At 36.5% G+C, this 24,830-nt stretch overlaps 1 protein-coding gene and 1 pseudogene across 3 annotated transcripts in view; one reads left to right on the top strand and one right to left on the bottom strand.

The window, feature by feature from the left end:
• The first annotated feature begins 615 nt into the window (after positions 1-615).
• The window catches only part of CLIP4 (CAP-Gly domain containing linker protein family member 4), a 55,497-nt gene continuing 31,282 nt past the window's right edge, over positions 616-24,830 (top strand). The window contains exons 1-8 of one of the 3 annotated variants that reach the window (XM_039887491.1): positions 616-867; positions 6,156-6,303; positions 12,241-12,380; positions 13,178-13,271; positions 14,419-14,580; positions 16,209-16,327; positions 19,577-19,813; positions 23,754-23,889. In XM_039887491.1, the coding sequence (XP_039743425.1) occupies positions 6,171-6,303; positions 12,241-12,380; positions 13,178-13,271; positions 14,419-14,580; positions 16,209-16,327; positions 19,577-19,813; positions 23,754-23,889 (1,021 nt within the window). In that variant the 5' untranslated portion in view covers positions 616-867; positions 6,156-6,170. Of the gene's footprint in view, positions 872-6,155; positions 6,304-12,240; positions 12,381-13,177; positions 13,272-14,418; positions 14,581-16,208; positions 16,328-19,576; positions 19,814-23,753; positions 23,890-24,830 lie in introns of all 3 variants that reach the window. The other 2 variants (XM_039887490.1, XM_039887492.1) reach the window with 2 other exon arrangements.
• Positions 16,968-17,086, bottom strand: LOC120622606 (uncharacterized; annotated as a pseudogene).

Raw genomic sequence — 24,830 nt, 5'->3', positions numbered from 1 at the left:
GCGCAAAGCAATAGGGGGAATAAACTTCTGAAATAACTAACTACTCACTTCTCCTGTCTCTACGATGACACCCTCGGGTGTAATTATCCAGTTTTAGGTATAGAATTGAGTAGGCTTTTTACAGCAAGACCGGCAAACAGGCAATTGACTGACTGATGGACCTACTCTGGGCCGTGCACGGGGCTAGACTCTGGGGAGCCCCAAACGGGTTAGACACAGCTCCTGCCCCTAAGGTGGTGGGAGCGCTTCTAGCGCAAGAGGCAGGTCAGATTCGTCAGCTAAGGGCTTTACTAGAAAATAAGGGCTTTAATGGAAGAGTGTACAGTGCGCGATAGGCTGCTTCACCAATTCACTGCCCTGGGTCAGGTGGGGTTCCTCCGTGAGCCCGCCTCGGGCTGCGGTGGAAATGTCACAGCGACGCCACCTCCACGGCAAGGTTAACCCCATGTAGCGCCTCATACGGTCCTAATCTGAGGCCCAGCCTTCCTTCTGTTGAGAGACTCGGGGACTCAGGCGGCAGGCGAGCGAGCGCAGGCGCGCGCTCCCGCCTCCGTTCCCACCCCCTCCCCAGCACCACCGTCACCACCAGCACCATCGCCGCCGCCGGCGCGTGCGCGGGGCCGGGGCCGAGGCCTGCGCGCGGCCCGGGCGCCTGCACTGCGCGCGCGCGCGCCGACCCCGCGCGGGGCCCGGCTCCGGTGCGCGCGGAGGCGGCAAGCGGGAGGGGCCCGCGGAGGTTGGGGAGCGGCGAGGCGAGAGGCTCCGTGGCTGCCCCTGGAGACAGGCGCCAGGCGGGGGAGCGCGCCTCTCGGCCTTTCCTCCGTGGCCCCGCCTTCCCAGCCTGCCGTCCCGGGAGGATCAGAGGAGGCAGGTGGGGCGGGAGCGCGCGGGGGCTCCGGGTCGGGGGGCGGGCGGGGGCGCAGGTGCCTGAGGGGCTGTTGGCGGTTCCGCGAGAGCCCCGAGGAAGTGCTGGGGGCACCGGCAACCCGGCAGCCACCTCCATCGGGCGCCGGTGTCACCGGCTCCCAGAGGCCTCCCTGGGGCGGTGCCAGGGGCGGGGGCGGCGCGGTCCACCGGCGGGGATGTGGGTTGTCGTTTCCGTTCTTCACAGATGGTTTAACTTTAGGATGAGAGGCGGCGCCTTGTGTGGGATGAGCTGGACCCGGTGGTGCGGCTCTGCCGCCCCAACCTTGACTGCCCTGGCGCCCTGGGAGTGCCTCCCACGCGCATGGGTGTGCTGCGTGCTGTGCAGGGCCCTTGGTCTTTTTCCTGAAACGGGCCTCTTCAGATAGCCCCTTGCTTATTAAATTGTTTAAAAAACCTTTGCCAGTGGGGAATTCAAAGCTAAAGTCAATGACTTAGCTTCCAGTCTTGCTACCCCAAGGTTCCTTAATTCTAAATCGTAGGAATTGGGAAGTTTGGGGAAACACTTGTGCCGAGACCTGCCCTAAAGAGAGAGACGGTTTAGATCTCATCCTTGTGACTTAGATTGATGGATTTATAACGTTAGTTTTCTTTTCAATTAGACATCAGGTTGTTCAGTCACCCAGAGACTGTGCAGGCAATTTGAATTTAAACTTTTTGAGACAAGGTTTTGATTTTTTTCAGAGGATGATATTCTCATAGGATAACTAGCTCTATGCTCCGAGGTAGACTGTGGTTCATATAGTAGCAATATCATAGTATAAATGTTTCAATAGAGAAACACCCTCCTCCTCAGAAACATACCCGAATACTTTAATTGTACTTCACTTTCACATTGATATTTGTCATTTAGGAATCTAATGCACAATTTAAAGTAAGTTGTCTAAATGGCAGATCACGTGGTGCAAGACATGTAGCAACTATGCAGTGAAAGCAGAGAATAGAAAATGGCAGAAGTCTAGTTTTCTACATTTTTATGCTGCAAAACCTTCCTAGCTCTTATTTTGCTAACATAAGTGTGCATTTTTAAATGCTTTCATTTGATATAGAATACCTGGGCTGTAAGATTGGAACTTGAAATGTAATAAATATGTTTATTTCATTTTACAGAAAATTTGGCACATAGTATATTATTTGTGGGATTCATTTCAGACATTTAGGATTTACCAGATGTAGTTCCCACTAGCGAGGCCTTTTTAAAAAGTGATATTTATATGATGTCTTTTATTGCTTATAACAACTGCGATTTCGAAACATACTTCTGATCTTTATGTTACAGAATCAACTTAACTCTTTCTCCATGTTTAAACCTACAAATAGCTGGTTACTTTATGGCTTACTGTCCCCTTGTTAATTATGTATAACTAACTATGCTGCTATGGGCTTGCTTAGTTTGTTAGCTTTTGTTTGTTTCTTGTTGTTTTAGGCATTTGTATATTGTTTTCTCATCTGGAGTTGGAGCAGCACTGTTTTCCTTCAGTGATGTTCAACAGAACTTATCACAAGGGAAAAGTTCTTTCTGCGCTGTTCAGTATGGTAGCCACGGGCCACATTTGGCTTTTGAGCACTTGTAGGGGGCTAGAGCAAGAGAGGAACTGAATTTTTAGTTTAATTTAAATAGCCATATGTAGCTAGAAGCTACCTGGTTGGGCACTGAAGCTTTAAATTATCAGTCACCCTGGGAAGCTCCCCCTTTTCCCTGCGCTGGAATCCAGCACTTATTACAGTTATACAGTAATTATATCTTTATTGTAGGAATCCTACACTAGGTTGTAATCTACATGAGGGCAAGGTCTTATCTATTTTCTTTACCTTTGCTATGCCCAGCCTAGAATTTAGTAAGAAACGGTTGATAAATATTTGTTGAATGACTAAATAAATTTCCTGAGGGCAGATATCTTTTATACTTTCTCTAGGGCCTAGAACTAAGTATCAAATAGTGTGAATCTCTGCTTAGTTATTGAACAGATTTTATGTAGGTAGCTAATAAATGGATTATTGGAGGTATGTTTTAAAATGTTTTAAACTCTAACCAAAATGATTTTTTTGGTTAGATTACTTTTTTTTGGAATCTGTTGAAGCCTCATAAATATTGTATGGAGTTGAGTGAAAGGGCCTCGTGAATCCAATTCAAGTCTCCTGTTAGTTCAGTAGCTCAAGGATACTGCCTTAGAACCATATTCCAAATAAATCTGAGGGAATCTCTTGGCTTCAGTGAGGTTCCTTAGTGAGGCCCTAACAGCCTTCAGCCACTCTGAAAAAGTTAGTGGGCATCTCCACTCATCACCATTCTGTGTTAGGGCATGGACCAGGAATCCTTGAGAAATCATGAGATATTATAGACATGTTATAAGATGCTTTTGCCCAGAGCTGATTGGGGGCGAGAGAGTAGGATGAGATTCCTAAATAAATCAAAGTTTGGAGAATTTGAGTCTAGTTATTGCATATGTCATGCACATAGTTAATTAGGGCCAACTTTTTATCTTAGGCTTACTTTATATAATCCATTATCACTAGTTAACCATGGTGGGGTTGGAAGTGAACGTGTGTACTGAATTCAGTATATATCCAAGTCTGACCATATGCCCAAGTGTCATGCATCTTTCCATCCAGAAATTGCTTTTAGGGAAAGATTCTAAGACTGTAAAAGTTGTAGAGATGTTTAGTTTTCTATGGTGGGACAAAAGGTAGAATGTTGAGTTTTTAAAGAAATGGGACTGGGAAAAAAATGACATGAAAACACAAAATGCAAAGAATGTTCACGGCATTGGTTAGGTAATATTGTAGCTTCTCTGGGCTCAAAATAGCTAACATATAAAGTGAAGTCGATTATATTTTGTTGAATGAATCTTTCCACCTTGAATCTAGGACTTGAATATTTATTAAATATGTGTAAGCCACTAATCTAATTCCTATGGCAAGTGACAGTTGTATAAGATACAGTTCTTATCTTCAAGGATTTCAAGAGTCTACAGAGAAATGAAAGGTGCTCTGGGGATCATGAAAAACAAAACAAAACATTTTGAATGGGAAACCTGCTCTTTGAAAGGGCGGTATTGAAAGGTGGCTCTGCGTAACCAGCTCAGAAAGATAACCACTTAATCACTTGGCTGGAGAATTACAAGTATGAGAAAATGACAGAGTCTCAAAGTGTGATTATAGTCAGATTAATCTGCGTAAAATGCAGCTTGAGTCAGGGCATTCTCCTTTTAAATAAGCAGTGGTTTCCCAGTGCTCATGAAATTAGGTGGTTTGGTCTTTGACTAGGTATTTAAAGGACTCGCGAGTATAGCCCTAAAACACCGTTACAGCCTTACTTCTTACTGTTTTCCTGGATCTAGTGCACATTCCAGCCTATTGCTCCTTGAAAGTGCTCCCCTTTTAATATTTCTGCCTGTTTCTGCCTACTCATCGTTCAAGACCCATCTCAGGTGATACCTTCTTCACGGCACCATTTCTGATTCTTAGGAGTTCCCATAGCAAATGTTCCTTGTGCTTACATTATAGAAGAAATCCCATTCTGTTTCATCTATAGCTATTCGTGCTATTTTATTCACCCTAGTAAATTATAAGCTACCAAATAAGCATTGACTGTCTGTTACTCATTTCTGTATTTTCTGAAACATCTAGAATTGTGTAGTGCTTTGTATGTAGTGTTCAGGTGTTTATTAAATTTTATTTCTGTTTCTTGACTTTAAAGGAAGCTTCATATCCCGCATAGAATATTTTGTCCAGACTTACTGCCAAACAAGTAGAGGCCAACAAGTAGAAATCCTGAGTTACTTCAACACCAAGAAACTATAGTGTTGAAGGAGGGCTGTCTTTGTGGTGTGCGTTACTTTTTGGAATTGATAGTATTTGAGGACGATCGCCATGCTGTCTGACACCAGTTCCTTGTTATTTTCCTGTTTATGTGGCAAAGTTAATGTCAAAATGATTCAAAGTATTGGGTGGCAAGTGATTTTAGCATCTGTCAAAACTCAAAAACATTTAATATAATTACACTGGATTGGGTTTCTTAATATATAATAATATCTACGTTCATATTAAAATGTACCTTATGAGAAAACAGAAAGCATCTTTCTCCTTACCTGTTCCTGCCAGTATTTAGAAAACCTATGAGTCAAGTTGGAAAGGAACCAGTTATCTCAGAGAGGTGACTGTTTCTTAGGAGAAGGGTGGCGATGATAGAGTAAAGATGATTAAATTAGAAATAGGCTTGGTTAACCAAGTATAATAGAGCACACATTGAGTAATACCTAGCATGGCATTACCTGCTAGAGTAAGGTATCAGCTCTTTTTACTTATTCTATGAACTAAAATAACCTAAAATCATTTTTATTTGGTCTTGTAATATGGATTTCTGCTTAAATTTAAAAAGAGATCTAGAGATCCATAATATTTCATACTTATTTAAAGATTTGATGCAAAAGAAACGAAGATTTTTGGCCCTATTGTTCAGTTTTACCAACTTTTTTTCTGCTTTCTCCATTTCTGATATGTGGGTTCAGTGCAGCACCAGTCCAATTTAGAACAAATTTATTCGAAGTGCTCATATTTTCTGGGGAAAAGAGATAATGTAAGTAATATGGTTTAAAAGGCATGGCCTTCCATCTTCTGCGAGGTTAGAATAAACAGATCTTGTGCACAGGTAAGAAGTGGAGCAGTGTCAGTAAGCTTGTAGATTTGTACGAGTGATGAGATTAATTTTCAGTAAAGTTCTCTGGGATGTCAAGAAATAATGAGAATATCCTAAACTAGATTATTTTCATGTGATGAGCACATGGCATGAGCTATTGGATGACAGATGGTATAAGCTATGTCAGTCCATGAGACATTAAAGATCCATCAACAAGGGGTAATGTGCCCTTATTCATTACTGTAAGTATAGAGAATGTCACCCATTTAGATGAGCTCAGCATTTAAAAAATGTTTTCACATTATTGGGAAGTTATATTACTCCTCAACTAATATTACTCCTGAGCTTTGTCTAGAAAGATTACGTTTGCTGCTGACTGTAAGAGATGGTATGAAGCAATGTGTGTTCTTTAACAACAGTTGGCTAAAAGCAGGTTTCTCCCCCTTCTTCTCTAAAAGAGATTCTTGAAGGTTGAAGTTAAAAATATCACTAGATTAGATATTAAAAGAATACAGGCTTTTCGTGATTGAAAACAATCATTCTAAGTTGCATACAAATATAATAGATATGCTTTTTTCTCCTCTCATTAAAGGTGGCTTTCTAGAAGATGACCATAGAGGACCTTCCAGATTTTCCATTAGAAGGAAATTCTTTGATTGGAAGATACCCATTTTTATTTCCAGGTTCTGATTCACCAGTAATCTTTTCCATTTCTGCAGCACCAATGCCTTCAGACTGCGGTATGTTAAGTTGCTGTCTTTATTTTCTATGAACTGGTAACTTGACTTCTGTCTTATGTCCTTTTTACACTCGTAATTTTTCCTAAAACCATTGGCTGTGGTTTTCCTAAAATTGCTAAAGTTTTTCTTTTTCAAAAATACAATTGTCTTTTCTGCCTCTTAAGCAAAATGTTTTATTTCTGCTATCAGCATTTTTACTATGTAAAAATGTTCATTTTAAGCATGACGGATTTAGAGGATCTTATTTTTAGAATTCAATGGTGCTTAGACATCTAGCATTCTTCTGCTATTGATGTATTTTGGTTAAATATACTGACTTGTTTAAAAAGCCATGTACAAAAAAATGATGTACAAGCTGTCAGCTAGCCACCTCCAAGGGCTCTGCTGTCTCCGAAATGCTAGCATTCTAATTAACAGAGTAAATAATCACTCCTGAGATTCAAATTTGGGTGACAATGTAACAAGTTTCAGTACGCAGGCAAGCCTAACTTGGATCCTGTCTCAGTTATCTCCCATTATAATTATCAGTGCACACACAAATAAAATATCGTAAAACTTTACAAAAAAAAAAAAAAGAGCCATGTACTTAGGCAGAGAGGGTGAGACCTTTCCCTGGAATGTGGAATGAGATTGGTTCATATTTAAATGGGTTCATTTAAATCTCCTCTGTAAAATATAAATTTAGAAGTAGTCTAGTTGTTATCTGTTTAGATTTGTTCCCCCAGGACCATATTTTATCAGATAGTTGATAAAGGAATAAAAGAAAACCAGGAGATAAATTGATAGATTTGTTACATTTCTAATTTAGTTGGAGTTTTTCAAATAAAATATTGGGTCACCATTTCAAATCGTCAATGAAGGTAGAGATAATGCAATTTAAAAATATTAGTAGATATAAAATTATTGGATTAGGAATTTGTGTACTTAGTCATATCCATTCTCATAACTATTCATTTCCAAGATGCTATTTTTATGTGTTTAGATCCAGTAGCAGCTTACCTTGCAATTATCAAAAGTATTACATAGAACCTATGCCTAGATCCTGAGAGTTATTTGCAACTTTTATATAAATTGACTGAGTTTCTTTTCAGATATAACAAAGTCAGTTATGCAGGAAAAACCTTGAACTAAAGCACTTTGTACTTTGCTTATGGCACTTAACCTTATTCTATTTTGAGTCATATTTTTCTTATTTCCTTGCCTAGACTATAGCTCTTTGGGATGGGGTAGCAATCATGTTTGTTTTTGTTTATCTCAGTAGGGCTAATGTAATCATTTATTGATATTCATTGCTAAGTCAGTGTTTGTTGAATAAAAACATTTAATGAAAGATGATAATGGATATAGACATCTCTGTATAACTGAAATTAAATGTTGCCTATATTCTTACAATTATAAATTCTTAGAATCTGATTGGACCTATAGTTCAACTTTCCCTACTCACCTTCTAGTATAGAAATTCTATTTTAAAAGTTTTAGTTGTGATAAAACTATTTTTGTATATGGACTCAAAAAAATATGTCTCCTTGAAACTTTGGCCATCTGATACTAGTTTGATATGTGGAACACATACTTCTTTATATGATAGCTTTCAAATATTTGAAGATAATATGAATATTTTTACTTAGTCTGTACTTACTCTACACATTTCTGGTTATTTCAGCAGTCCCTTATTGTCAGGATTTCTAGACCCTTTTCATTCTGGAAATTTTTTTCCTAGTACACTGTATACTCAGTGACCTCTTAAAAAGTGGCATCCAGAATTGTACTGAGTAAATTTTTATGGGGGGCTCGTTATGTGCTAGGTGCTGTCCTATGTGCTGGGAATAGCACGGTGACCAAGACAGATGTTCTGGTAGGGGACACAGACCATAGACGGAAAAAAAAAAATTAAAATTAAAATATAAATATTATAGATTATAATTAATTCTGCGGAGAAAAGAAACAGCGTTTGTGATAGCTGATAATGGGTCCGAGTGGCTATTTTAGATGGGCTGGTCATCTGAAGAATCAGAAGAAGCTGATTGTGAGAAGAGGCTAGAGAGAAGTGTTCCAGGCAGAAGAACAGGAAATTAAAGGCCCAGAGTTGGGGAAAAACATTGGTATGTCCTAAGAATTCATGGAAGGCCAGTGTGGCTCAGAAGCAAAGTGATCAAGTGACAGAATGGCAAGAGATGAAGTTGGAGGAGAAAGCAGGGGCCAGCAACTGCAGGCTCACTTAGGCCTAGGCAAGGAATTTGTATTTTATTCTAAATGTAGTGGGATCCATTGAATGTAAGACTGAGAACGAAATGAAAACCAAGAAACAAAGAAAAACAAACCAACCCACACAAACCAGAGGTTAGACATGCAGCTCAGTGTTGACTTTTACTCTGCAAAACTACATTCTGTCCTTAAACAAAAAGATTTTCAGAATCTTCTGCTTTGAATGCCTTCAGATTCAGTTTATACTGAACGCACTTATGTTATAAACCCAACAATACATGGTTATTATTTTTGTTTAAACAGCGAATCATCTTTTAAAGAGATTTAAGTAATAATAATGAAAAATCTTATTTGCCCATGTACTTAACCATGCATGTCCAAGGTTCTTCTTTTCCTTTGTGCCGATCCAGATTTTCATTTGATACCATTTCCTTCTGCCCGAAGGGCTTCCTTTAACATTTCTTGTAGAGCAGGTCTGCTGGTGAGGCAGCCTTTCTGCTTTTCTGTGTCCGAAAACATCTTCATGTCACTTTCTCCTTTGAAAAATATGTTCGCTGGGTGCAGAGCTCTGGGTTGATAGGTTTTTCTTTCAGTACTTAAAGATGTTGCTCTGCTGTCCACCCATTTGCATTGTTTCTGACGGAGAATCTGCTAACATTTTCATTTCTCTGTTTGTAAAGTGTCTTTTTTTTTTTTTTTTTTCCTGGCTGCTTTTAAGATTTTCTCTTTATCGTTGGTTTTGAGCAATTCTACTATAGTTGTCTTGGTGGAATTTTCTTTATGTTCTTGTTCTTGGGGTCTGTTAAGCTTCTTGGATCTGTAGGTTTCAGTTTTCATCAGGTTCGGGTAATCATGATTTCTTCAAATATTTTTTCTGTCCCTCCCGTTTCAGAGACTCCAGTTACACAAATATTAAACCTCCTGGTGTTGTCCCACAGCTAAGTGATGCTTTTCTCATATTTTAAAAATTATTTTTCTCTCCATTTCATTTTGGATAGTTTCTATTGGCTGTGTCTTCACGTTCATTAATCTTTTCTTCTGAAATGTCTCATCAGCTGATGATCTCACCCAGTGTAGTTTTCATCTCTGATGTTTTTATCTCTAAAGTTTCGTTTCTTTTTTTTTTAATATTGTCTATGTCTTTATTTAACCCTTCGAACACTTAAAATACAGTTATCATGGTTGTTTTAATGTTCCGTTTCGTTAATTATAATATTGTGTCAACTCTAGGTCTATTTTAATTAATTATTTCTCTAATTATGGGTCATGTTTTCCCCTTTCTAATCTTTGGTTGGATGCCAGACATTATGAATTTTGCCTTTTTGGGTGCTGTATATTTTTGTATTCCTCTAAATATTCTGAGCTTTATTTTGGGATGCAGTTAAGTTACTTGGGAACAGTCTGATCCTTTCAGGTCTCGCTTTTATGATTTGTTAGGTGGTTCTGAAGCAGTGCTGATCTGGGGCTAATTATTTTTCACTACTGAGCACTCTACTCAGGCTCTGTGAGTTTTTCCTCCAGTCTTTTTTGTGAGAATAGGCACTGTTCTAGGCCCTTTATGAGTACTGAGCACTAATCCCTCTAATCCTTTTGGACTGTTCTTTCTCTTACCTCAGGAATTTTCTTAGAAATTTATGTTAATACTACTAGAGGGGGACCCTCTGCGGATCTCTGGGTTCTCTTTGACACTTTGTGCATCTCAGTCCTCTCTGACACTTTGCCCTGTGCACTGTATAGCTGCATTGATATCCTTGGGCTCTCAGCTTTGTTTCCTGAACTCGGGGAGTCTGCTGGGCTCTTTCTTTGTTCCAACCCCGACTACAGCCTGGAAACTCTCAAGGCAGAAACAAACCTGTGGGCATTTGTAATACTCATCTTGCTTATACCCTGTCTCTTAGGGATTGCTTTCTTTAAATACCTGGAATTCAGTGCCTTGAAAACCATTTTCCATCTGTTTCTTTTGCTTTTTTGATTGTTTCAGATTGAAGGGCAAATCTGGTTCCCCAATACTCGACTCAAAGTGGAACATTCTACCCTTTCCCTTACACTTATTTTTCGTTAAAAAATTTTTTTTTTCTTGCTGTATGGAAGTCGAAAATTTGGATGTAGTTAGATTTGTTAATATGCAGTATAGCATAGAGGTTAAGCTTATAGGTCAGTCTGGCTTAATTCTCACTCCACCACTTAGTTATGTGATCTTGGAAAAATAACTTATATTCTCTATCCCCTTGTTCCTTTTTTGATCAAATGAGAATAATAATAGTACTTATCTCATAAGGTTGTTATGAGGCTTAAATAAGGTAATATATGTAAAGCGCATGGGAAGGTCCCTGGCTCCTATTAAGCACTTAATAAGTGTAATATATTATCATTATTATTTAAATGAGATGATTTGCCATTACCTCCATATGAAATTACTGAAGCACTGTTACATTGTTCTTTTTGGTTCAAATATTCTTGCTTATCTCTCTTACATTTTAGTTTCTAGATCTTTGCTATTCACTGTGTGGTCCTTATCCTAGTAGTGTTGGCATCACTGGGAGCTTGTTAGAAATGTAATTCCAGGCCCCACTTGGGACTTCCTGGATCAGGATCTACGCTGTAACAAGATCCCTAGGTGATTTCTATCTACGTTAATGTAATGTTTGATACACTCTGGCACAGATGAACAGCAGAATAATTTTAAATCTTTCCACAAATAAATCCTAGTGAGATTTTGATTAGAATTGAAAAAATTTAAATAATGTTCTTGAGAAAACTGACAGCTTTAAATATTTTATCATCCAATCCAGGAACATGATGTGTTTCTCTCCATTTAAGTCTCCCCAGTCCCTTCAGTTTTCCTTAAATAAGCCTCGCAAATTTATTGGCATGTTTGTTGCTTTTATTGTTATTGTGTATAGTTTTTTTTCCCCCATCGTATTTCATTTTTTTTTTAAATAGGAAGTCACTTACAAATTCAGAAAACAGTGATAGCAAACATGTGTATCAGACATATCCACCATCAGAATGACCACATATTAGCATTTTGTCATATTTCCTCTAGTTCTTGTTTTTTAACTTAAAAGAAATAAAACCTTAAAGATAAAGTTGAAATTCCCTTCATTTTCCTTTCTGATCCCATTCTCCTTGCTCCCCAGGAGCAACCACTAGCTTATATTTAGTGTGAATATTCCAGACCATATTATTATACTTTTACTATATATATGAATGTCTATAAAAAACATGTAGTATTGTTTTGTATATTTATGATTTTATATAAATGGTAGACATTTTATATTATTCTGTAATTTTATTTATTGATCAATAGGTTTTTTGAGACCCCTCAATTCATGACTTAGATGTCTAATTCATTTATTTAGTTGTAAACGTAGTGTTCATGACATATATTTGTTTTTCAAGGTGAAAATATTAATAGAACTTGACAACTTTTCTGTGCCTTAGAAATAGTTTTTGGAAAGTTTAGGGTTCGAGATCAGGGTTGGTACCTGTATGTTTTTGTTTTACCTATAATAAAACGTGGCATGATAAATGGAAATTTCATCTCAGTAATTCAGGAATGCCTCATACTTGTTGGTGATTGTGACTTTGCTTTTGAGAATTGCTTAAGGTGAACCTGCTTTTCCTAGCATCTAAAAATATTTGCATCATTCAAGCCCTGGTCTTATTGTTTATTATTTTCAGTATATTTATTTGGAACTTTTAATTTAATTCACACCTTTTTTATTTCAGAATTTTCTTTTTTTGATCCTAATGATACATCATGTCAGGAAATTCTCTTTGATCCCAAAACTTCTGTATCCGAATTATTTGCCATTTTAAGACAGTGGGTTCCTCAAGTCCAGCAAAACATCGACATTATTGGAAATGAGGTAAGGGATTTCTTACATTTTAAGTCTTGCATCATTGGGGTTGTTAATCATAGAGATTCTCCCCTACTCCCCTACCCGCCCTCCGACCATGTGAATGGAAAGATGATGTTAAAGGGAAAACCTTTTAAAGATTCTGATGTATGTTCTTTGTATTTCCATGTTTTTCATGGAGCATTGAGTTAGTACTGTACATTTTTTCCATTATTCCTTCATGCTTCACGCTTTCTTATACCTGGAGTTATATAACAGTGTAGACTCTTTTGTGGAGCAGGTGTTTTTCGTATTTTCTTTCTTTGTACAAATTTTTGTGAGCTTTAAAACATTTTTTCACGAGAGTATTTGATTATCATCATGTTTTATCGATACTTTTGGATGGTTTGGTAAAAATCTAGGCTTAAATATAATTTTTAAAAATTTGGTATCTTTGAAGGCAGCATTAAAGAATAACTGGGTTCCTTGACCAACATATTTTCATATTGTAGGAAGAGAGAACTTATACTTTTTTCAAATACCATGACGTCCATTAGAAAGAAAAGTTACTTATTCTTTGAGAGGTGAAGGAACATATTTGGAGTGCCAGATTACTTTGAAAACGCTTTAAGTATTTTTTCGGTCTGGTGACAAGTTCAGTTTCATTATTGTTGGGTGCAGATTTAAAATTTATCCTCAAAAGAAGCCAGTTCTGTTTACACATTTTGTTGAGAACAAATTCAGATAAGATAAACTTGGTTCCCCAGCATTGGTTTGAAATCAGTTGACTTCAGTAGTTGTAATCATGTCTTCCTTGGTTTCATCAGATTCTTAAGAGAGGCTGCCATGTGAATGACAGAGATGGATTGACAGATATGACTCTTTTACATTACACTTGCAAATCTGGAGCTCATGGTATTGGTAAGTATGTGGTAAATCTATTAATTGCTTAGAACATCTGTATTCGTGCTGGTACAAGCTATGTTTATGCCAGCCAGAATCTCTGGGAGGGCATAGCTGATGACAACATTCCCTGAAGAGGTGAGGATTCAGTTATATTCTTCCAGAAACCTTGTTCTCATTCCTCCCTTTTCTCAAGACGGTCTTTATAGCCTCATGGCACCTCCCAGCCTTTCGGGAACAGGTTTCATGCCTGCATGCTTGCTAGGCGAGACTAACTGGCAACACGTGGAACCTTCCTGAGAGTCTATGGCAAGGTTTGACAATCCAAGCTCAATTTTCCAGGTGTCCCAGTCCACACAGGCCTGTCTAAGGTCTATTTCTACATATATATGTTCATATTTTCCAAAATTGGTATTCTCCTGAGCTTTATTTACCATTGCATAAACCTACCCCTCTTTTTGTGAACGTCTCTCCCTGTTTCAAGGCTGTGATGCAGTGCTTCTAAAAGTATTGATGGCGAAGGACATTTTTTTTTCCTTTTCCTCCTTCCTTCCCTCCCTCGCTCCCTCTCTCCCTCCCTCGCTTTCTTTTTTTTCTTTCACAACCAATCATGGACTGATACTTTTGTAAAATAAAAAAAAAAGAATTTATAATTGAAAAATGAAATAAAAACAAATTAAATACAAACCCAAATATTTTTCAAAAGGCATAAAATTACATTTAAATTAATATATTCAGAAGAAATGATTACATAGGGAAAACAAGTTATAAAAAGTACAAGTAAATTACAGTTGTTACTGGCAGTGGTCCACAGAGCACTCTCTGATTAGCACTAGTCTAATACACTATTTTTAACGGCTTTATAGTATTCCATTATATGGATGTCTCGTAATTTATTTAATTTCTTATTCTTGTACATTTAAGGTGTTTCAAAATTTCATTCATAATAAAGAATGCTGTGATAAACATCTTTATAGCTAAGTGTTTATCCATATCCCTGAGGACGATTATTTTCTTAGAACAATTCCTTGTAAGTGAAATTTTTGAGGCATAAGTGTTTATTCTGTATGTTGTTTACTTTGGCTTTTTAAATGAGGTAGTAGATAACCATTCATTGGAACTTAAATTTGTACTGAAGAAAAATAATTTAGAAAACCTTTCTTAGGTGATGTTGATACAGCTGTAAAATTTGCAACTCAACTTATTGATCTGGGAGCAGATGTTAGTTTGCGGAGTCGCTGGACAAATATGAATGCTTTGCATTATGCTGCTTATTTTGATGTTCCTGAGCTTGTAAGAGTGATTTTGAAGACATCTAAACCAAAAGGCAAGTACTATCAGATGATCATTAGATATTGCTGTTGGATATTAGTGGCATAAAAATGATGATTCAAAGAGATTTTTTCTTCTAATCCATCTTGTTTCATAAAACCTATTTCATTTTTTTTCAGAGATAGTTTAGAATTTCTATATTGAATGTTAATAACTATCCTTTCACACAAAGGCTTAGTACAAAGATATACAAAATAAAAAGTGTTCTATGGGTTTTTGTATCTCTGCAAATTCCCGAGTATAACATGCATTTTATAAAGTATAATTGAATCTTCGTGCTATATAATTCTTTTGTCTTGAGTAGCCAGAAATAGAGCAATAAAGCCTTCAAAGCTAAGAATTGATATAATAAAGAATTTTTTTTAGGTGCATTCATTTCTGAAATTCTGTGATTCTGTGAAAAGAGAGGGTTTTTTAAAAAATTATTATCTTCCTATCTTGTTGCTATCTTAAAATTGAACATCAGAATATCTAAATTACAGACCGAGTATTTTGACTTTATCTCTGGTCCTCTTTGTAGTGGGTCAGTTTTCTTTTGAGAAAAAATGAGAGCAGGTGCAGTAGTTTTAACTTTAAGTTACAGGTGGTGTACAGTATTTTCTCCGTTTGTAGATGATTTGTCTTAGAAAATCAATGGACAAATTCCCAGTATGTTTGTTTCTAACTTCTGGTTTGTATAACTGTCCATTTTCTAAATTTGACCTTTTCACTTTTTGAATGATGTTAGGAAGAAGGCCTCTCTTGATAGTACAGTGTCTTTATTAAACCCTTAATAAATATTAAACCCTTGTTATTGAAAACATTCAAAATGAGATTCCCGGATCTGGAGGATTTCCTGTGTATAGCATCATGATAATTTATTGAAAGTTATTGAAATACCCTTAGAATTGTAAGATTCCTTTTCTTATTATGAAGTCCAAGTTAATTTATCGATTAAATAAATTATGAATGAGTACAATATGTAAGCATTTATATTTTTAATTAGTCTTTAATTTTTTCCTGGTTTGAAAATTCTGCGGATTTACCTACCTTTTTTTTTTTTTGGTAAAGGGCCAGATAGTAAACATTTTAGGTTTTTTTATGGTCTCTGTTGCAACTGTTTAGTTCTGCAGCTGTGGCATGAAAGAAGTAACCATAGAGAATATATAAATGAATGTGTGTGACTGTGTTCCAATAAAACTTTATTAGCAAAAACAGTTGGTGAGCTGGATTTGGCCCACGGACCATTGTTTTCTGGTCCCTTACCTAAGCCCTATTACCTCATTGTAGTCGGCATGGCATATATGCAAGAGGTTTAATGAGAGATTGTGTTAAGATAGTTACTTCTATCAATAATAATTACTGCCATTAATTGCTTTTAAGTATAGTTTTGTTTGTGATAGTTGGGAAACCCATGATAACATCAGTCCATTTTATAATGAAATTTTATCATACTAAGAAAATAATTGGTTAACCATACTGTAGTATGAAAATTTTGTTCCATTGCGAAATGGTGCTTCTAGTGGGTTGATTGAAATCTCATAAATGGCTAATAAAACTCTTCCCCCAACCCTGGACTGTCTCCTTTTACATTATAACTAAATTTAAAATTTTAGTTAATACATTTGTGATGTTTAATTGTAGATGTGGATGCCACTTGCAGTGACTTTAATTTTGGAACAGCTCTGCATATTGCTGCATATAACTTGTGTGCAGGTACTGTGAAATGCTTATTGGAGCTTGGAGCAAATCCTGCATTTAGGGTAAGAGGTTAAATTAAAAGCGAAAAATATGAAAATAATTAAAACGTCTAATATCTCCCTGTAAAGAGTTGAAACTAGATGTTATTATAGAACTCTTTTATAAGCAAATAATTTATATTTTTGTGTCCCATGTAAAGAGTAATGATGATAAACTATCTCAAATAAATTTAAGGCATAGCAATGAATTTCAGTCCCCTTATATTAATAAGCTCTATGAAATTTACTTTCATTCAGCAAAGTAAAATGCTCCTTAAAGTGTAATCATCTTTGAGTTTACGTATCTTTCATTTAGGCTTTCACTATATATTTATAAATAAAAGTTAACTGTTAAATACAAGTCCATATATTTAAATTATATTTTTGTATTAAATTACATTTTAAATTCTTTTGGGAAGATATTTTATTCCAGACAATTTTTTAAAATGCTCATTTAAGAATGGAGTAAACTTTGAAAAATCAAATTAGAGGAAAAATTTGTTTTTTCATGGTAATGTTACTGATTTACAGAGTTAACATACAGGATTGAATTTCATAATCTTTAAATCCTTTGGTATTTTGGTGTCTTCACAAAAGTGGCTCTTAATGATCTTTTCCTTTATATTAAAAACAGTGACTTGTCATGTCAGGGAATCTTTTTTTTCACCTGCAGCACCTGGTCTTCCTAGGTGGTCTCCCATCCAAGCACTAACCAGGCTCATCCCTGCTTAGCTTCGGAGATCAGATGGGATTGGGCTTGTTCAGAGTGGCATGACCATAGACAGGGAATCTTAATTGGGTCTGTGCCTTCCCTTAAAGGGGCAGAGGCGGGAGGAAATGTTTGAAAAAGGCTCTCTTCCTTTTCCTTGTCCCTCCCTCTTCCTGTATCCCCCTTCTCCCTACTTCTTTACCACTTTCTGTTTAAACCCATCTATTAGTTAAGCCACCCACCCCCTCTTCTTCCTTTCTTCCTTCCTTTCCTACTGTTTATTGGACACTAGGAAAAAACAACAATAAATAAAAGCCTTTGTCCTCAAAAAGAATATAATCGGGTGGACAAGAAAGCAAGTGGTCAGTTTTACTGCAGTGTGTTCAGTGTGTTATGATGAAGGGGCGGGCAGATTATTCTCAGTGCCACATAGGAGGGTATCTCCCCAAGGCTTCCTGGCAGAGGGGACACTTAGTGCTCACACATAGTTTAAGAATTAACCAGGTATGTATAGGAGGGAGGTTAGAAAAGCATTTTGGGCACAGAGAGTAGCAAAGGCTAGGAGAAGATAAATCAGTTTGGCCGTAATGTGAAGGTGATCCATGTTTGCTTTTGCTAGTACAACTGTTGACAGAACCCCATTAGTGGAGAGAATATTTTGAATTTAGTAAGATGCAGTGACGGATGATGTCATTGAGGTAAATTACCAATTCAGGCCAGGAACACTTAATAATAGATTACTATATTTTGAAGGTTAATACTTTTTAAAAAAAATGGTCAGTATGTGGGTTGCGGAGCCCTCCAATCATGCTCTGATGACCACTATTTTAGAAGACAGCGAAATTTTATAATTATGAACAAGTCTCCTTATGTTAGCGTGACATCATCGTCATTTTATTTAAAATTAGCAGAAGTTTTAGTTGCTAAATTTTATAGGAATTAACATAAGTGTGTGACTTACTCTAGAAAGGTGAGGACTTAACAGAAATATGAAGTAAAATATTTATTGTAAATATAGTTTACAACTTTTCAGTACAGGCATTTATTTAAAAATTTTTCCATCTCTTTTTTATCAAGAGTACATATTAGTGCTATACATATCTTTATTATATTTTATATTTTTTCTTTGAAATCTGGGATGAAAATAGTCCCTCACCATCCCAGAAATAATGATAGATAATGTGTCTTTCTACCATATTTTTACTTAGGACAAAACTGAGTCAAATTTTAAACAAACAAAATTACACTTGTAAACTGAGCATATTGTAAAAGCCTCATTCTTTAATCCATATGGATCATTTGGAGATAATTATCAGTGGAGAAGATAAGGGAAAAATTTTCTCAGCAAAACAGTCTTGCTTCATTGTGTTCAAAAGAGATTACAATCTGAAATCTTTGTCATAAATTCTAAGTTTTTTAGTCAGGGAACATAGAAGAAAGATAACTCGTCTGAGGGAAGGATGGCATGGAAGAGAAAGCCTGAGAGGCTGGCAGGCCCTAGACATGGACTGTAATGCCATCTGCGCCAGTAATCATGTAAATGACTTCATGCGGGTCATTAATCTCTCCTGGCCTCGTTTCCCTAATTGGCAAACTGGAAATGTTAGTAATATTTTACTTGTGTAGCTGATGATCGTTTTTCCTACTACGATATAAATTCTTAATGGGCAAGAATTTTTATCTGTTTTATTCATGAACTTTTTTTCTTGATGTGAGCACCAGATGAGATAATTTATATTAGTAAGGTTTTCATGACATAAACACCATGCAGATGTTAGTGGGCTTGTAACTGACCATTTTATCTTGTTATAGGATGCCTCATCCCCAGGATACAGTCTCTCCTTTATAGTGAGAACAGAGCTGTTTTTTTTATCAGAGCCCGAATTTTACAAGTGTCGAAACTCTATGTAGTTTCTCTTCCTGAAACCTGAGTCGCTCCATGAGTGGGCAGGGTGGGTCGAAGTCACAGTGCCAAGACGGCAGCTGTGGAACAGTGGCTAGAGTCTCAGATCTGGGGTTGGGAAGCCAGTCAGTCCTGTGACTTCTGTCTCTAAACCTGTGCAGCCAGTCGTGCTGTGACTTGTGGCCTTAGCTCTTGTTCTTCCCCGGGCCTGGAACACTTTCCCTACTAGCTGACCTGCATGCTGCTCTCTCATTTCTTTGGCCTTCTGGGTCAGTGCATCTTAGCAATGAGGCTTCCCCAGACCACTGTGCGTTAATAGCCACCTCTGCTCCTGTGTCCTCCATTCCCCTTCCCTGTGGTATTTTTTTTTCTTGCTGTCACTTTTAGCATTGATATACCATGTATCTGACTTGTTTGATTGTTTATAGCCTGTCTCTCCTACCGGAAAGTGCTTTCTGAGGCCAGGGCTTTTGGTTTTCTTTATGTGGCATCTTTATCACTTAGAATGGTGTCTGGCCTATAGGAGATGTTAAATATGTTTGAGTAAATAAATGGCGAATGCGTTTAACTTTATATTTTTCCAAAAATAATTTTATATGCTTGTATAGAGCTCTAAGGAATTTTCACGTGAAGTCAGATTTTCTCGTCTCCTTATTTATAGAATGACAAAGGACAGACCCCTGCTGACGTGGTTCCAGACCCAGTGGACATGCCGTTGGAAATGGCCGATGCTGCGGCAACTGCTAAAGAAATCAAGCAGATGCTGTTAGATGCGATGCCTCTGTCCTGTGATGTCTCCAAGCCCGCGCTTCCAAATTATGATCGTGTCACCAGCAAGGCAGTGCTTACATCAGTTGGCCTGAAGTTGGGGGACCGTGTTGTTATTGCAGGACAGAAGGTACAGTAAGTAACTACAGTCTCTGAAGCTACGTCCAAGGTCATCGTGTCCGTGGCCTGTGTGCCAAGGGTGCGTACAGTGTGGTCTGTTTGAGTCTTTAAACAAGGCGTTCAATATGTAGGTGGAAAGATACTTAATGGACGATATGAAATTTAGATGTACTTTTACTGTAAAGTATGATTTAAGTGTATACATGATTTGAACTTAATGAAGACATCTTTATTTGACCGGGAAACGAGTAGCCTATGGTAGAGCCGTCAAGTGAATTTAGGGGCGTGATCTGGCCTGGAGGTCTGACCTTGCAGCCGCCCAGCGCTTCTCAGTGGTGTCTCTTTCTCTGCTGCTACTTCACAGAAATGGAGCAAAGGGGACCTCGCCAGTCATGGCCGTTTGGCTTTGAGAGCTCACAAATAGAGAAATCTTAGATATTATTTTAACCTGATAACAAAAATGTATGTGGGAAAGCAGATCGTACCCCCACTCACCCCACTGAAGACGCTTCAAAGCCTCAGTTTCCTTATGACATTCACTTGTTGCCCCTCTTTTTTTAATACCTCATATGGGAGGGTTTTTTTGTTTTGTATTGTTTTGTTTTTAGAATTTTGGGGCGAATAGGGAGCTTGGATAAGGGAACAAGGAATTCCTGCTTGGATATTGAATTTCCTAACAGTTGTGTCTAAATATTTGGGTAGGCTCGTGGTGAGGGAGATGGATGTTTTTCAGAATACGCTGAAATCTGAAAGTTCGATTTACTGAGAAAATTGTTTCAAAAAGGATGGTAAGCTACAAATAAACTTTTATGTTGAAAATGTTATTTACCAACTTCCAAAAGAATATACATTCATAGGACATTTAATTTTTCATCATTTTATCTGTGGAGCTAAAATATCAAAAGATTATGAATGCAGAGCATTTTTTAAAAATTTGGGATTAATATTCAGCTTCATTAGCATTCCTGTCCTATGTCTGAGAATGGATGTTTAGAAGAATTATTATTCTGTTGTTTTATTTTACTTTTTATTTTGGATAATTTAAAGCTATACAAAAATAGAAGCATGTAATGAGCATTCATATAATGAGCATTCATATGCCAGTCAGCTGGGTTCAACTTTATCATCCTCTGGCCAGTCTTGTTTCATTTTATTTTCTTTCAGTCCATTGCTTAGCTTTTCATTCTCTTAGAGAGTGTTTTTCAAAGAGCAGAAATTTAAAATTTTGATTAAGTCCACTTTATCAGCTTTTTCTTTTATGGACTGTGTGTTTAGTATATCTAAGAAATTACTATCTTTTCTTCTAGGAGTTTATAATTTTAGGTTTTACATTTAGTTTTATATTTAATTTTTAGTTTATTTTTGTTTATAGAGTTCTAGGTGTAGATAGACGTCCCTTCTTTCTTTCCTCTCTCCTTCTCTCTCTCTCTCTCTTTCTTTTTCTCTTTTCCTTCCATCCATCTATCTATCCATTTGTTTCAGCATCATTTTCTGAAAAGACTATTTTTTCTCTCTTGAATTGCCTTTGCACCTTTGTCAATTGACCACATATGTGCGGGTATATTTCTGGATCGTATTTTGCTCCATTGATCTAATAGTTATCCTTTCTTCAATACTACTCTGTCATGATTGCTGTAGCTTTATAGGAATTCTTACCATCAGATATTTTTAGGCCTTCGATTTTTTTCTTTTTTCGTTTTCTTTTTTCTTTCTTTCTTTCTTTTTTTTTTTAAAGTTCCTTTGCCTTTCCATGCACATTTTAGAATCAATTTATAGATTTTTACAAAAAGTTCTCTTGGGATTTTGAGTGGAGTTGTGTTAAACATAGATCAGATTGAGGAAACCGACATCTTAAAAATGTTGAGTCTTTCACAAACACACTATACCTCTCTAATAGGTTTTTGGTTTATTTCATCAGTTTTGTTTTTAAGCATTTAGATACTATACCTACTTTGTTAGGTTTATACTTAAGTTTTTCATGATCTTTGGTGCTATTGTAAATAGTGGTGTTTTTGAAATTTTATTTTCTAATTTTTTATTGCTAGCATATAGAAATACAATTGAGTTTTGTGTATTGATCATGTATCCTGTAACTTTGCTAAATTTATTAGTTCTGTTGGCCTATTTTTTTTTGTGTGTGTGCAGATTCTTTGAGGTGTCCTATGTAAATAATCATGTTATCTGTGGATGGAGACAGTTTTATTTTTTCCCAGTCTTTATGCATTTTATTTTTCTCTTCTATTTTATGCTAGGATGAATAGAAATGGTAAGAGCCAACATTTTTGCCCTGTTCCCAGTCTTACGGGGAAAGCACTCAATCTTTCATTATTACATATGATAATTGTTAGCTGTAGATTTTGTATTTTATTAAGCTGAAGAAGTTTCCATCTATTCCTACTTTGCTTAGAGGTTTTTTTTTTTTTTTTAATTTTATCATGAAAGGATATTGAAATTTGCTACAGGCTTTTTCTGCATGTGTCAGAAGAACAAGGTTCCCCGCACTCTTTAGTCTGTGAATATGATGAATTATATTAATTCTCAAATGTGGAAATAGCATTGCATTCTCATGATAAGCCTCACTTGGTCACGATGTATTATCCTTCCTGTGTATTGCTGGACTTGATTTGCAATTATTTTGTTGAGGATTCTTGTGTCTGTGTTCATGAGGGATATTGGTATATAGTTTTCTTTTTTTGTAATGCCTTTGTTTGTGGTATTGAGGTGTAATGCTGGCTTTATAAAATGAGTTAAGGATAGATCCCTCTGTTTTTATATTCTAGATGAGTTTATATAGAAATGGTACTATTTTTCCTTAAATTCTTTGGTGGAATTCACCAGTGAGGCTGTTTGGGTCTGATTTTTTTTTTTTTTGAAGACTTTAACTACAAATTTAATTCAGTTACAAACTTTGGCAGTTTATTTCTTTCAAGGAACCAATACATTTCATCTCATTTGTCAAATTTATAGGCATAAAGTTATTTATAGTATTTCCTTACTATTTAAATGACTGAGGGAATGTAACAATACCCCTCTTTCACTCAAGGTGTTTGTATTTTGTGTCTTTTGTCTCTTCTCCCCGCTTGGTCTCTAACTAAAAGTTTATTAATCTCATTTATCTTTCTAAAGAACCAGCTTTTGGTTTTGTTGATTTTCTCTATTGTTTTTCTGTTCTTAATTACTTATCTATATTATTTTCTTCCTTTTGCTTGCTTTGGGTCTTCGCTTTCTAGTTTCTTAAGGTGGAAGTTTATATCATTGATTTGAGATCTTTCCTAATATAAGCATTTTTATATAAATTTTCTTCTCTGTACTGCTTTTGTTACAGCTCACAAATTTTGATATGTTATTTTCATTCAATTAAAAATATTTTATAATTTTCCTTGTGATTTTCTCTTTTACCATGGGTTATTTGGGAGTATATTTTTTAATTTCCAAATATTTGGAGATTTTTCCATATGTTTTTCTATTAGTAATTTTTGGTTTAATTCCATATGGCTTAAGAACATACTTTGTATAATTTTTATTCCTTTACATTTGTATCTTGCTCTTTTGGGTGAAATGTTTTATAAATGTCAGTTACATCAAGATGGCTTGTTTTTTCATGTTCTTACTGATTTTCTGCCTACTCAGCCTATTGATTACTCAGAGGTGTGTCGAAGTCTCCAACCGTAATTTTGGCTTTGTCTATTTCTCTTTTCAGTTCTTACAATTTTTACTTGTTTTGAAGCTCAGTTGTTAGGTGCATGCAGATTTAGGATTCTTATGTCTTCTTGATGAATTGACTCATTTATCATTATTTAACGTATTTTTTTATTCCTGCTCATATTCCTTGTTCTGAAGTCTACTTTGACAGAATAGTTTTTAAAAACTTCTATGGTGAAGTTGCTAGAGTAGGATACTTAAAATTACTAGTAATACTCGGAAGTTATTCTGTTTTATATTTTCTTTAGGTTGGAACATTAAGGTTTTGTGGAACAACTGAATTTGCAAGTGGGCAGTGGGCTGGCATTGAGTTGGATGAGCCAGAAGGAAAAAACAATGGAAGTGTTGGGAAAGTCCAGTACTTTAAATGTGCCCCCAAATACGGTAAGGAAGATTCTAAGTTAATGATGATTAAGTTAAAAGAATCAAATTTTACTCTTTTATCGTTTTAAAATAAAACTTTCCGCGTAGTTACTTACATAATAAACGAAGGGGCTGTCTCTTCTTGCTGTGAACAGTGTCGTGGTTGGGAGATGGTATCTCACCAGGAGAACACCCAGCTCCGCAGACCTCAAATCCTGCCAGTGGTGGTTTCACGACTGAGGGAGGGACTTTATTATCAAGGAAATGCTAAACTCTGGAGGTTGGAAAACTTGAAAAATTGGAAAAGCAAGTGAGGCCAACTTTATTACTCCACTCCTTAGCTGAGATGACTCTCTTTCTGAACCATTTTTTTTAAATTAAATTCATTTTCTCTAGCTCTCTCTCATACACACACATGCACACACACACCTAGACACGTTGATTTTACTTTGTCACTCACTACGTTGTGAATATTTTTCCTTGCCATGAAATATTCTTCTAGAACATTCATTTCCCTGGTTGCATTGGTAGCTCTACGAGGAAGCAATATGGTATAATGCTGAAGAGTACGGACTTTAGAGTCTGAGTGCTTGGGTGTGAATCAGCTTCTCTGCCTACCAGCTGTATGACCAGCCATCTTTCTCTTTCTGTGCCTTAATTTGTCTTCTATAAAATAAGGATAACAATATCCCAAGAATTCATGTAAGGATTAAATATGCTGATAAATTGATAAAGCACCTAGAATAGTATTTGATTCCCCGTAAGCACTCAAAAATGTTAGCTATTTGCTAGCTGTTATAAATTTATCAAAACAACCACTTCCTTTTGTCAGACACTTAGGATGGAGCCTCATTTTTTGGTCCATTATTAAAAAATCTTTTTGTTTATTAAAAAACGCTCATCATAGAAGATTTGAAATTCATAAAAAGGAGAAGAAAATAAGTCAACTGTATATTTTTCTG

This window comes from Pteropus medius, unplaced genomic scaffold (genome assembly GCF_902729225.1).
Source record: "Pteropus medius unplaced genomic scaffold, Ma_sr-lr_union100, whole genome shotgun sequence".
In the NCBI taxonomy this organism is placed as follows: Eukaryota; Metazoa; Chordata; class Mammalia; order Chiroptera; family Pteropodidae; genus Pteropus; species Pteropus medius.
Note: the sequence above shows the minus strand (reverse complement) of the source record. Positions and strands in the feature narration are given on the sequence as shown.